The sequence below is a fragment of the Dermochelys coriacea genome, chromosome 8, assembly GCF_009764565.3.
Source record: "Dermochelys coriacea isolate rDerCor1 chromosome 8, rDerCor1.pri.v4, whole genome shotgun sequence".
NCBI lineage: Eukaryota > Metazoa > Chordata > Testudines > Dermochelyidae > Dermochelys > Dermochelys coriacea.
Window position 1 is genome coordinate 87,673,474 of NC_050075.1, and position 14,326 is coordinate 87,687,799.

Genomic DNA, 14,326 nt, shown 5'->3' on the forward strand with positions numbered 1-14,326 from the left:
AGAGCCATGCACACTGAACTGATTACATTTTAGTAGTTAATTAAATCTGCTTTTGTTTTTATTTGAAGCTGCTGCAAAAAATCAGAAGTAGCTGCCACCAATCATAGACCTAGTGTACCTCAATGCATGGGGCTCATTAAAAGCTTGCTAGGCCACATCTCATTTATATTTGTCCCCAGCTGATGAAGGGGTATCCACCACACACTAAGATATGATCTAAGCCAACTTCAAAGTATTCTACATTTAAAAGTGAACATTTGCCAAAATGATCCCAAAGCTGTCTGCTAGTGAAAAAATGAATTTAGCACTTGCTGATTTCTGAATGGCAACTGGGGTATGTGTTCAATTTTATAACAGGTAGAAGCTTTCACTCATTGCACTGGTGAATGAATGTGAATTAGTGAATGGTAGTTTGTAAACCTTTTTTGTTACTTCCACAGTGTCTTCAGGCACTTGCACTTGAGTTGTGTGTACACACACACACACACACACACACACACACCCCCCACAGTATTTACACAAACCAATTCTAACACACAATGCTCCTATTTCAAAAAACAGTGTAAACTTAATTTGTGCATTGTTTTTCCAAGTTTGTACCCACCCCATTTGTTGGTTATCTGAGGACAGGATACTCCTCATTGGTCAATGCTTATGCAATAATGTTAATAATCTACAAATGTTTTAATAAAAGCAGGAGGGCTTTTTCTTGATCTGTACTTGCTAGCAAAGTAAGGTAAATTTAATTCATACGTGAAGGAAATGTAACTTAATTAGAAGATGCAATATGCACATCTTTTTTCTTGATTAATAGGGATTATCAGCTTGTTTCACTCAACTAGAAAGAAAAGGCTAGGAGAACTCTTTGTATTGACATATACCTCTCTGTATTGACAAAATACTCAACAGTTTTTTTAAAAGTTACATTTCTACAAATTCTAAAAATGACACTGCATGTCTAAATGGCAAGTTTCATTTTAAAATCTCTGTGGAAAAGTGACAATTTTAAAAACCAGACTCATAAAAATTGCAAGCACTTGTGCTAATTTTAGTTTCACTCCAATACCTACTCATTTAAACCAGTGAATTGTTCTGTCATTTCAGGACCTTCTTTAATAGGTTAGCTTTTAGAGATGTATAGCTGATGCACACCCTTGCATTTCATTATGCTGTTCCTGCTAATCTTCCATCACCATTCTAGAGAAGATAAAAGGTGAAATTGTTTACATTTCAATGAAAATACATACATAATGAGAAAAATATATCTGAAAAGTACTTATAACACTTTAAGTTCTCATTCAGGTCTATTACTTTTATCCCCAGTTAAGGATAAAATATATACTGTACTGAGGGAAAAAAGGCTTAACTCAGAGCTGAAAGACAGACTGGCTTAACAGTTTTCTTCACCACATTTACTAGTAAAAAATGGATTTAAACTGTGATACTGTTAAAGGAGGTGGTGAGGGGGGGAAAAAGTCAACTCTAAATGAATGAGGTAATTTCATACATTCAATAGTGTAAATAAATACAAGTACAGTTTTACAGAAACATGAGCATAAGTTTAAGGGTTTTATTATCAAAGTCTTGTAAAACAATTTCAGAAACTGTACATCAACATGGCACAGACTGTAGCCCACTTTTGTTTTTACCTGCACAAAAGTAAAAGCTCTGAAATGTCTTTAACTAAGAAAAAGAGCTCATCTAACTACTTTGCATAACATGGAATCACTGTGTGCATAAGATTACTATTGCAGTGACAGTAAACACAAATTTATTAGTTTATACAACTTGAGATCAAGTAAAAAGTACATTATCAAGTAGACTTGCTTTTAAAAGCATACAAAGGTCAATTTTAAAATGCACTACCTCTTTTTGCAACATATTTAGCTCATGAACAAATACAATAAAAATAAAAAATTGGGTAATGAAAACTGCACAAAGCAACCTCTAATCATTGGATACTGGGCAAGTTAGGAGACTTTGCATTATTGGATCAGAAAATTTGACCTCATCAGACCCAAGAGAAGTAGTTAGGAATTAAACTATACCTCTCTCCACTGCCTGAGATGGATTTTAAATTGACTGAGTAAAAGACCATCAAAATTAGCCATCAAAAAAGGTTAGTGCATTTTAACCTTGTCAAAATGAAACAAAACCCATCCACCCACCCACCCCAAAAATAGCCACATGGCTAAAAAGATTATCTACTTATATCAGAATGCTTATTTCCCGATGTAACTATGAATATTAATTTTGTGTAGCCACACTTAAGACCCTTAAAAAGATCCATCATATGTTGTAGAATTTTCTTAGAACATTTAGGATGTTTCTGCCACAATTAACATGCAATCAGTGCATTCCCTATACTGCTCTATTACTGCAATGAATCAAACTCTAGAAACACTAATATAAGTGAGCCAATTTACTAAAGGAGATCATACAACATAAACAATCCATGCCTGCTGTAGATGCATGCAGCTTTTCACTTTTGCTTGAAGCAGCACCAAGTTAATAAGACCTACTTGGCTACTCAAACCAAATTTGGCCATAGCAAGAATGGCAACCAAAGTACCTCTCACTATAAAGCTTTTGATGTAAATTAATATCAGGAGCTTTACAACCATTTATAGATTAGAGCTGTATACATCTAGATTTAGGATTAACAAGTACAGCATAAAAGAATCACACAGGAATGACACTGATGCATGTCTGCAGCTGCATTCACTGCAAAGGCAATATTCAGTCACTCATATCCATGTCTTCTTCATGATGATCATCCCCATTTACTTTGGATTCTCTTGCTGAATCTCCACTTCCCTTATCCACTGATGATTCCTTTATTTTGGGGGAAGCAGAATCTGCTACTTTCTTTTCTTCTTTTTTCTCTTTCTCGCTGTCATATCCTTGTTCTTCTTCATCATAATCCCTTGTGACCTGCTTTGCCGAGATGAAAAAGTAAAAGTAAAACTTGCCTCAAGGTTCTTATGGGTTTAAGGTTAATACTACACCAAAGGCAGTGAATCTAAACAGGTTTTTAAACATACTTTTACGTCTTTGTCACTCTCGGATTTTCTTTCCCGATCCTTCTCTTTGTCTTTGCTTTTTTTCTTCTTGCTCGTTGACCGCTCTCTCTCATCTCTGCTTCTCTCTTTGTCTTTATCCTTCTTCTTTTCCTTTTTATGTCTAAGATGATAGTAGAGTACCTTGCTCAATCTTTGCACATTGCAAAAACTAAGGTTAACACTTTACTGTAATTCCCTCACACAGAACCAGCCCCTCGTGCCAAAAACCTAGCTTAAACCAGAAGCCACCACCACACTCAAAACATCAGTTCAGCCAAGATTAATTACTCCCTATCGCAGCTCAAAGAAAGAAGGAGGTGAAAAGACTGCGTGGGAAATTTTCTAAACAGTGCAAGGCAGGACATGAAGTTTATTTCCAGAATGCAACACATCCTCCCACACACATTTATTAGTGCCAGAACAATAATCATGACTTCCCTCTCATGGAGAATTTATAGCAGAGTTCAAGAAATTCCTTGGTTGAAAAGGATAAAACTATACCCCTCCACTATAGCTCAAACATTTCAGGCACCAGGACTATTTCCTCCCCAGACACCCTTTTGAAAATTAGAGATACAGAGCAACTGAATTCAGAGGGCCTGCCAGCACACTGACCTTCTTGGAGATGGGGACCGAGACAGTTTTCTTTTAGGGGACCTGGGCTTTTTAGGTGACCTTGTTCCACTCCTGCTTCTTCTGCGTCGTCGATCTCTGTAGGCATTAAAGGGTAGAACAGTCCAAAAAACATCTCAAAGTGTTTAAACTATAGAGTTTAGATTAACTTAAATATATTTGTACTGGCACATATCTACCCTCTAAAGGGGTATTGCTCTATAGAGACACTCCTGCTTGTTTTATCAAAGACATATTTACTATTATCAGCACTGCAAAGCCAATGTAGCTGTTGATAAGCAACACAAGCTGCCCTCTATTCTACCTCCGCTATCATGAAATAAATTGCCATCTAAGTTCCTATTACAGATATTAATGATGTAGCAGTCAGACAAAACAGCTTGGTTTTAAGCTATCATGTAGAGTTTTCAATAGGAAAATGGTTTTGTTTCTAACAACATCCATTTTTAACAAGGAAGGAGCAGAAATCTATTTTCAGAGAACAAAAGATACCTTCTTAGCACTTAAACTTATTTAAGGCACTTCATTCCCTTCTTCATAAGTCTAGGGATCGATCGATCGATCGATCTCTCTCTCTCTCTCTCTCTCTCTCTCTCTCACACACACACTCACACACTAAATTTAAGAGGTGCTTTATTTGAAAGTACATTTTCTTCTATTATTCTTTTATATGTGGACAAAATAAACGCAGTATGTTCCTGTAGTTTTCAAGCTGTCACAGTAAACAATCTCTGAGTTATGACCTTTTCAAGAGTCTAGAAGCACTCCAAGTATGTTAATTTAAGATTGGTATTTTTTTGTGTATGAGATTTACAGTAAAAAAAAAAAAAATCCAAACAAACAACAAAAAAAAAGATGTGCCTAGATCAATAAGGTATGCTCCAGGTAAGACTGAGTCTTTCACTTTCCTTGAAGCGGGAGCTGCAAGTACTTTGATAAATGGGCTATGGTGGTTTTGTTGAAACAGCTCCTGTAAGTCTCTGTAACCCTAGTTGAAGTGCTAATTCATAATCTATAGCAATACTCCGCAGCAAATTATAACTGATTTCTTCAGAGGTGAAAGAGGATAATTGTCACAATGATGTGACAAACCAGTTTAGAAACTTTTACACCAATACCACTATATACTATCCTTGAAACACAGACTAAGAAAGTGACCCAAGTTCTGGTACCTGCTTGTGCTTCTAGATCGTCTGGTTGTGCTGTAGCTTTTTGGTGGAGTTTTAGAACGTTTCTTTTCTTTCTCCTCCTTCTTTTTATCCCTTGAAAGGCAATGAAATGTTACATATTCAAAACCAGTCAGTTTGACAAATATTTGCATGCCACAAGAATAGGAAATAATACCAGATAACCACAAATCTGACATTTTTCAGCACTAATTGATTGTCTCTCCCCTGTGAAACTCATTAGTGAGAGCGCAAAAGCAGAGAGGGACAATTACTGAAATAGCAGAACAGCTATTTTAATTCTTCCTGAGACAGCCAAGAAGTTACCAAGCTTAGATGCTAAAAGTTGCAACTGATTTTTAAATATAATAGGCATCCGCAGCTCCCACTGAAACTATTGGGAGCTGCAAGTTTTCAGCATCTATGAAAATGAGGCCACATTTAAGTTCTTAAATACATACTCAGATATCTTAACTTTGGGCATCACAACAGAACACAAACCTACTCTTACGAAGATACTTCCTCAAAGACATGCAAAGTTAGATTATGCAAAAATGCTATTTGTTTAAACCTTGTCAGTGCTACACTTCAGTACCTATCACCGTTAAGATCTCCAATTTGTGGCACAGTAATAAAAACTACTTGGCAGTAGTTGATGACCTGATTATTTTCTTTAATAGAAGTTAAATTACATATATTTCAGAATTAACAACTGGATTTCTAGAAAATTTCTGACGTCGCAAGAGGGAATTACTTGGTTTTGGATGCGCTCCTAGACCTTCTGCCTCTCTCTCTGGAATGAGATCTCCTCCTTCTTGGACTTTTAGATCGCCGCCTACTTCTTGACTTTGAATGTGACCTCCTCCTTGATCTGCTTCTTGATCGTCTATCGAACAACGCATTAGCCACAGGATTACAAAAATATATTTGACCTAGGCATACCAGACTATTAATTAAAAGTGGTCAGTGCATACAGAAAAAATGAAGATGGAACCCATAAAGTCATGCCCAGAAAGGCCACAATAGAAAAGCAAGTGCCACAAAGTACAGGTAATGAGCGAGTGATGGAAACCTCTATCAGCTATGCAACATTATCTAATTCGATATGTGAGTAAAGACGTATGGTGACAGAAGAAGACAGACAGGCAAGGAAGTTTTGGAGGAATTATTTGAAACGGAGAAAGTGAATGCATACTGATCAGCAGTAGGAGCAGCATAGAAGGCATGGAGATGAGAGCCAGAGGAAAAAGTATTTGGTAAAGCATGTTGGCAGGCAGATCAGAGATGCAAGCACCAGTGGATCACTGCAGATCTGAATGTCGGAACAAGCTGAAACTTGATGCAGAAGATTTAGGGGACCCAGTAGAGCAGTATGAAGACAGGAGGGACATAATTAGCATGACCTAACTGTGGACAGACTATTGAGGTGCAAGGTAAGAACTCAGAGGCCAGAGACCAAGTGCCAAGATATTGCATTGGAACACCTAAAATATCGTGGTTTTACATTTAATCAGTCAAGACATTCTAAAAAAACCCCAGAGTGTTTAAGCCACTAGTATATGGAGTAAAATTTGCTGCGTTTACCAGGAGCAAATAGCCCAGTGGAATATGCATTCAGTATAAGAAACAGTGTTTTTGGATTGAAGACAGAGTCAAATGAGAGTGATATTTATTTATTTTTAAACTAAAAGTGAATGTTTCTGGAAATATCATCCACTTTGAAATCATAGAATCTAGTCCAGTTCCCTGCTCTCATGACAGGACTAAGTATTAGCTAAACCATTCCTGACAGGTGTTTGTCTAACCTGCTCTTAAAAATCTCCATGATAGAGATTCCACAACCTCCCTAGGCAATTTATTCCGGTGCTTAACCACCCTGACGGTTAGGAAGTTTTTCCTAATGTCCAATCTAAACCTCCCTTGCTGCAATTTAATCCCATTGCTTCTTGTCCTGGCCTCAGAGGTTAAGAACAATTTTTCTCCCTCCTCCTTGTAACAACCTTTTATGTACTTGAAAACTGTTCACGTTTTCAACTGTTATGTTATGATTCTCAGTCTTTTTTTTTCCAGACTTAAACCCAGTTTTTTCAATCTTCCCTCATAGGTTATATCTTCTAGAGCTTAAATCATTTTTGTCGCTCTTCTCAGGACTTTCTGCAATTTGTCCACACTGTTACACTGTTCACTCATATTTAACTATGACTCCCAGATCCCTTTCCGCAGTACCCCTTTCTAGGCAGTCATTTCCTATTTCGTATGTGTGCAACTGATTGCTCCTTCCTAAATGGAGCACTTTGCATTTGTCCTCATTGAATTTCATCCTATTTACTTCAGACCATTTCTCCAGTTTGTCCAGATCATTTGGAATTTTAATTCTAGCCTCCAAAGCACTTGCAACCCCTCCCAGCTTAGTATCGTCCGCAAACTTTATAAGTGTACTCTCTATGCCATTATCTAAATCACTGATGAAGATACTGAACAGAACCAGACCCACAACGGATCCCTGCGTTTTCCCCACTTTTTATGCCCTTCCAGCAATGTGAACCACTGATAACTACTCTCTGGGAACAGTTTTCCAACCAGTTTTGCACCCACCTTATAGTAGCTTCATCTAGGTTGCATTTTCTTAGTTTGTTTATGAGAAGGTCATGTGAGACTGTATCAAATACGTATGTGTCATTGTTGAATCAGAAGCCGGCAGTAGTGGCATCAACACACATAACGTGTGTCTGAATATTGCATAACCCAAATATATGTTGCAACCAAATTTCCTGATGTTTGATTTTGCAAACACAGTCAACCTTAAAGAGAATCCTGCAGAAATCTAGACATGTGATTACCCAAGCATGAATTATACAACTAAAGGATGAAAAAATGAGAGGACGGATTTAAATTAGTACAAATAGACATTACTTTTCAGCATAGAGGACGCAGTGCTAGGATGAGTAAAACATGAAGATTGACCAAACGATAGAATAGGTTATTTGTTGACAGCAATGAAGAGAGAAAAGTTTGGGATTGGGGAAGATTAATGCATTCAGTTTTTAAAATTGCATTGATAAGAGGTAAAATACTTAGAATTAGATTATAAAGACAGTGTAATAGCGTGGCAAGAGCAACACCCTCATGGGGACCTTTGAAGTGCCCTAACTTGGGTCTCCCAAGGACGGAAATGAGTCCCCCCTTCTGGTGACACTGTAGTAGGCCTCTGGCCCACAATTTATTTGTCTCTTCAGTCTTATCCCACTGGGACGGAGGAGGGGGAAAAGAGGCCTAAAACAGTTCCAAATCAAAAAGCACACCCAAGTCAATTCTGGGCCATCCCCCAATCTTCCAGTGGGCACCCCGCCCTTCTCTTCAGGCCTGTCTCCCAGTCTCTTACTCATGCATTGCCTGTTTCTGGGGTTAAACGCTCCTCCAGCTAGCAGACCTGTTCTTCCGCAGCTCTGCAAGCAGAGAGGCAGAATTCCATCCTTTGTGCTGACCAGCCAGCTCCCAACAGCCAGGCTCTGTCCTTTTATTCCTCCTCCAGGCTTGGCACCGTGTGCAGATATAGCGCACGGGTGGAAGCTAGCTGAGCCCATAGGCTCTCCTTAACTCTTTCTCTGCTGGTGTGGGGCTATCCCATCACATCTCCCACCCCCCAATACCATTTTGGGTACCTCCCTCCCACACCAGCTCTCCCAAAAAACAAACAAACAAACAATCGTGTGATGTACTGGATGTGGAAGGAGAAGGGCTTGAGAGATAGATACCATCTCATAATTTGGGGCTGGGTGTCTTTCATGGCATGGAGCCAATGTAGCGCGGCATGGTTGCTAACTAAAGTGAAATTATTGCCAAGAAGGTAGTATAACAGCAAGTCCATAGTCCACTTCACTGACTATACCTCTTTCTTGATTATGGAATAGGCTCTCTCCATTGGGAATAATTTCCAACCAAGGTAGAGGATGGGGTGTTTTTTTCACATTCCACCAACTGGGATAAGACCGCCTCTAGTCCCATGTCCGAGGTGTTACTCTATAGTGGGAATTTCCTGGTGAAGCTGCAGCTACACGAGACAGGCTCTCAGAAGAGGTGAACCCTATGGGTCTGAAAGGCCTTTTCATAAATGTTGGTCCACTGGAATTTCTTTGGGCTATTGGTTTTAATGAGAGCCATAAGGGAGGCTGCAATGGCCAAGAAGCCAGTAATAAACTGTTGGTAGCATTATTTCAGTCTTAGGAAACAGTGTACCTGTTTCTTTAGGGCTGGTGAAGGGCATGTCTGTAGGGCCTGGACCTTATCCACAAGGGTTGCACCTTGCCCTTCCCCAATGTGTACTCTCTGTACGTCATCTCATTTTTGCCAGATAGCATTTAGTAGGGTTTGCAGTGAGGCCAGCCACCCTAAGGGACAGGAGCATGGCAGTTACATCTTCACAAATCTGACTACAGATTACGATGTCATCCAGGTATGCAGCAGCATGTTATGGGGCTGGAGGACCTGGTCCATTAACCTTCTGAACGTGGCTGGGGGGTTATGGAATCCAAACAGCAAATCCAGAATTGAAAAGAAGCCAAAAGGGGAAGCAAAGCTGTTTTTTCCCCAGGTCTCAGGCATGAGGGTAATGTACTCCACCTCATCTAGCCAATCAAGAATTAGTCAACACATGGCAGAGGATAGGCATCAACTTTCAATATGTTGACTTTCCTGAAATCTATGCAAAAGCAAGTGGTCCTAACTGGTTTATGGACCAGTATTATTGGACTCTCCAGTCAGTAAACAACTCAATTATTCTCAGCACTAGCCCTGTGAAGCAGGAGCATCAGTCAGTTTCTCTCATCCTCTCGGGATGATGGGGTTGTAGATTTTCTTGGACTCAGTGTTCTGGTTCAGTCTGGATATGATGAGTGATCAAATGAGTTAATCTGGGCTGCATAGAAAACACAGTGGAGAAGGCGGCAGTGATCAACTGGTGGGGCTGGACCCTCTGTTCTGAAGTGACATTGCTCCTGATTTTGATCCCAACCCTCAAGACTGCAGTGGCCTAATTTGGTCTCCAGTGGGTAGGGGGCTATGAACAAGGCTTTTCATAGCGTTAATAGATTTATGGGGTAAACTTTGAATTTCTGTCCGTCTGTTGCTGGATCTCGTAATTCACAGGGTCCACTTGTTGTATCACCTCATAAGGCCCCTGACAGCAGCTTTGATTCCACACGAATTTGGAAACAACAAGAGAACTTGATCCTCATGGTGAAACCTGGAGGTGGATCCCTTTATGACAGGATGCTTCCTGCGTGATCTGGGCACCCAGGAGGTTCTTGCTGGCAAATGAGCCTAGAACTTCAGGCTTCTCTTGAAGGCTAAGAACACACTGTACCACAATGTCAAACTGAAGTGACCGTTCTCCCCACATTTGCTGAATGAGATCCAAAATCCCTCATGCTTGTCTCCTACACAATAGCTCAAATGTTAGGAAGCCGGTGGAGGACTGTGGCACTTCACATAGTCCCAGTGGCAGATATCCATAGTTACGAACCTTCTCAGCATATTCTTTAGTAACCTGTTAAAGTGTTCCATTAGCCCATCTCTGTGGGGACAGTGGACGGACATTCAGAATCTCTTCATTTTCACAACTGATATTCTTGCTTCATTATCTGGGAAATGAGGTTTGTACACAAGTCCATTATAATTTTCCATGGAACCCAAACCCAGGCAAAGATCTTCAAAAGTTCAGAAGCAGCTACTCTGCTATTCATGGAGCACACAAGCATGAGCTTCAGGATACCAGGTGGCATAGCCTACAAGCACCAGAATGTACCGGTAGCTTGCAGCGCACTTATGGGGCCAAGTACGTCCATTCCAATACATTCAAAGGGTATACTCATGGGTGGCAGGGGAACCACTGTCCTGTGAGCTGGCACAAGAAACACAAAAGCTGGGGAAGTCCATATACAATGAAGGTCAAAAAAAAAAATCCAAAAAACCCAGGCTAGAATTCGAGCCAGTGTTTTCTCCATCCCAAGGTGCCCATGAAGGGTCTGGTGTGGGCCAGCCATATAACCTCCCTCTGGTAGGATCTGGGCATCAGAAGCTGGTTTTCTGATTTCCTTGGTCTGATAGTCTCTTTCAAGGTAAAATAGGTGGTTGGCCTTCTCTCAAAATGAGAGAAGCTTCATCTTGTTAAGGTTCCACCAATTCCTCACTGACAACCATCACTTGGGTATAGGGTCAGCTCATGATGTCATCAGCTTTCCATTCTTCAAAGAGTTTGAAAATTTTGTTATGATCTCATACTCGAGGGAAGAAAGAGTCTCCAAGTTGGGATCATATTGGGCCTCACTCTGTTTGGCTGTTACCAATTTGGGTGGAAGTCTCTTCTCCAGGAGCAGGAACATCTCCCACACCAGGTTCACTAGGATGTGTGGAATTGGGGAGACTTGTTGCTCAGAAAAAGGTCCCAAAGATTCCTTTCATCAGATCTCTGAAATATTCCCAATCTCAGCCATTAATAACTGAATAGGCAAGGGATGGGGCCAGGTCAACCGTTCTGCTTCCCCACAATTAGATTAACTTGGATGCAAGGGTAGGGTTTCATGTCCCTGTGTACATATTGTAGAAGGAGAGTTCCCCAGGGTGATCCAGGATTTGGGACCACCGAGATCAACATCAGGATTGAGAATATGTTGAATCCAAAAGATCACCTTTATGGGGGTGATCAACTTCATAAGACTTTCATCTTCAAGCATGGGCTCTCGCTATCCAGATATGCCGAAAGCTGCAATCTTGGAACCAATGCCCAGGACAGCCACGTTTTGGGCTTTGCTGCTGTGATCAGCACCCCCTGGGGTCCCTGAAAAGTCCTCACTGAGTAGGGTCCCCCTACTTCAGTTTCCATGGTTGTTCCCTTAAGGCCAGGCAGGTTGGTGGTTTCTTGAACCGGGACCCAGGTCAACAGCTCCAGACCTTTGGTCCAGACTATCTGAGGTCCCTGCAACACACAGGACCTCACCTCATGAGTCCTGGTGAGGGCTCAGCAGGGTGGAACCCCTGCCAAGACGTCAGCCTCTGTGGCCAGCTCTCTCATTCACCTGTGCTTGTCCCTTGGCTCCAGGAGGCCCGTAGCAGATCATCATCATGGGGATCTTGGTTGTCAGATAGTACTCCATGAGGCAAAGGGTGTCAGTCATTGCCTCAGGTTGAAGCTGTAGGATCCAGTCCTTTCCCTCGGGGAGGGATTGGAGAGGGGGGAGTATCTGCGCGAGCTGTTTGAATAAAATTCTCTCTATCACCTGGGTTCATGTCTTTATCTCAGGTCTGAGCCATCTCCAACACAAATCTCATAGCTTTTGGGCAACTGGAGGGAGCCATGCTCTCAGAGGATACTACTCCTCCAGGAAGTGTCAGAACTTCTCTTCTGAGACATCCAAAGCATTGTGGATGGCCACTTTGACCTGTGCATAATCTCAGGCAGTAAAAGGGTCTAAAGTACATATACCATTTGCACTCTCCCAGTTAAGTACAGGGCAAGCAAATCTGCTTGCTGTTCAAGGGGCCAACGAGCTGCTGTGACTACCTGTTCAAAGATTTTGAGGAACGCACTGGTGTCACTATTAGGCCCTATCTTTGTTCCTGACAGGAACAGGATCTGCCATTGAGTCTAGGCCTGCTGGTACCACTGTAGTGGTTGGCTGTATTAGAGTGACCAATTGTTGTACCAGCTGCTGCTGCTGGGCTGCTAGATCATGGATTAACTGCTCCTGCTGGTTGGCCATTTGCTGGAAGAATTGCTGTTGAGCATTCTGCTCAGCCATTCACTTCAGCAGCTAATCCATATGCATCCAGCTACGGGGGCTGGTGGCATTTGTTTAGGGTCCCTCCTTTTTTAAGGTTTGACCAGCTCCCTTCCACAGGAAGAAGGTCATTGCTTGCATTCTCCATCAAATCCATATAGCATGGTGAGAGCAGCACCCTCCTGGAGACCTTCTAGGCACCATAACACAGCTGCGGGGGAGGAGGGGGGGGAAGGAAGAGCTGCTCACTCCTGGGGTTTAACTGCTCCCCTCCAGTGACTGTCCTGTTACAGCTCTACAGGGAAAGCTCCCTTCAGGCGGAGCTCTGTCCCTCCTTCCTGACCAACTAGCCCCCAACTGAGCCAGGCTCTCTCCTTTTATTCCCCTGCAGGTTTGGCATTGGCTAAAGGTATAGCAGGGCGAGGCTAGATGAGACCATAGGCTCTCCTTAACCTTTTTTTCTGCTGGTGTGGGGCATCTGCTCCACCACACAGGGTGAGAAATAAAAATGTTTCAGTAGACACTCTTAAGGCTCCGAGCAAGTTGTCAGTGCAACTCTTGGTGCTGTAAAGTTCAGGACTGTCTGTGCTACAATGTCACTTTCCAATCCATGTTCCCAAGCTCTCTACAACAACACAGCTTTACTCACTGTCATACTCTGCACTGGTCCTGATGGTCACCACCACTAAGCAGATTTGTTTTTTTCTCTATTTATACCTAACAGCCAGCATTGCCAAGCTTAACTTTTTAAACGGAATTTTGAAGGATCTGTGTAAGGCACTTATTTCTGCTAATATTTATGGAGTGAGAAATCTAACCTGTGTCTAGAAGTAGAAGGAGTTCTCCTCCTTCTTGATCGTGATCTTGATCTTGAATGCCTTCGTTTTTCATCTTTTTTATCTGAAATTATGAAGAGGAAATATTAGTACAAAGGTAAAAGTGGTATCTATAAGATCACTCATAAAAGGAAATAAGTGTGTGTTTGCACCTTCTTCAGACATCATAAAGAAGCAAAAGAAAGCTTGAAAAGTTGTTTTTTGATGGTGGTGGTTTTTGTTTTGTTTTAAATATCAGAAATTCAAGTCTGGTCTAGCCTGTTCTTGGAAGATGCTATGGAGAACTAGTAAACTATGATATAACATGAAACTTGATTTAGAGGGGAAGTGATTTTTATTCATACTAGTGAAAATTTTTTTTTCACACCTGCTCAACTCAAGCACTTAGCTGTGGGCAGAAAAACTTATTTTAAAGTTTCAGCATTCCCACCCCTTCATTTAAGGTATGAGAAATCCAATTCACTGGTTTGGATCCTTTAAAAGAGAGTCCTAGAACAGAAATCAAGATGACTAGAGTTAACATTTCTGATCAATGGAGCTTCTCTCAAGTTCCCTTCTCTCTCAAAATACATTTAAAGCATTCAGACTTCTTTAACCTATTGTAAAGCAACAAAAGAAAATAGGGCACGACCACATTCTTTCACCTTTAAGGTCACGTTTCAGGTTTATTGTGTGTCCATTTAGAATTTGAAACGGAATTGGCAAACTCTCCCCGAAACAGAATTTTTATCCCAAATTTTGACAAAAATGGCCGCCACTCCTTTTTGCGACTTCATAATCTGGTCACATGAACACTAGCAATCACTGAAAATAGCACACTTTATTGACAACCAAGTGACCTGACCACCTGATAT

General features: G+C 41.1%; 1 protein-coding gene across 6 annotated transcripts in view; it reads right to left on the reverse strand.

Annotated features, from left to right (window-relative positions):
* Nucleotides 1-864: 864 nt before the first annotated feature.
* SRSF11 (serine and arginine rich splicing factor 11) overlaps nt 865-14,326 on the reverse strand; it is a 42,064-nt gene continuing 28,602 nt past the window's right edge. For 4 of the 6 annotated variants that reach the window (XM_043490859.1, XM_038412074.1, XM_043490860.1 and 1 more), the window contains 6 exons: nt 13,455-13,536; nt 5,616-5,747; nt 4,868-4,957; nt 3,678-3,773; nt 3,045-3,183; nt 1,557-2,937 (listed from right to left, as the gene is read on the reverse strand). In XM_043490859.1, the coding sequence (XP_043346794.1) occupies nt 2,740-2,937; nt 3,045-3,183; nt 3,678-3,773; nt 4,868-4,957; nt 5,616-5,747; nt 13,455-13,536 (737 nt within the window). In that variant the 3' untranslated portion in view covers nt 1,557-2,739. Of the gene's footprint in view, nt 1,198-1,556; nt 2,938-3,044; nt 3,184-3,677; nt 3,774-4,867; nt 4,958-5,615; nt 5,748-13,454; nt 13,537-14,326 lie in introns of those variants that run through there. The other 2 variants (XM_038412076.2, XM_038412075.2) reach the window with 2 other exon arrangements.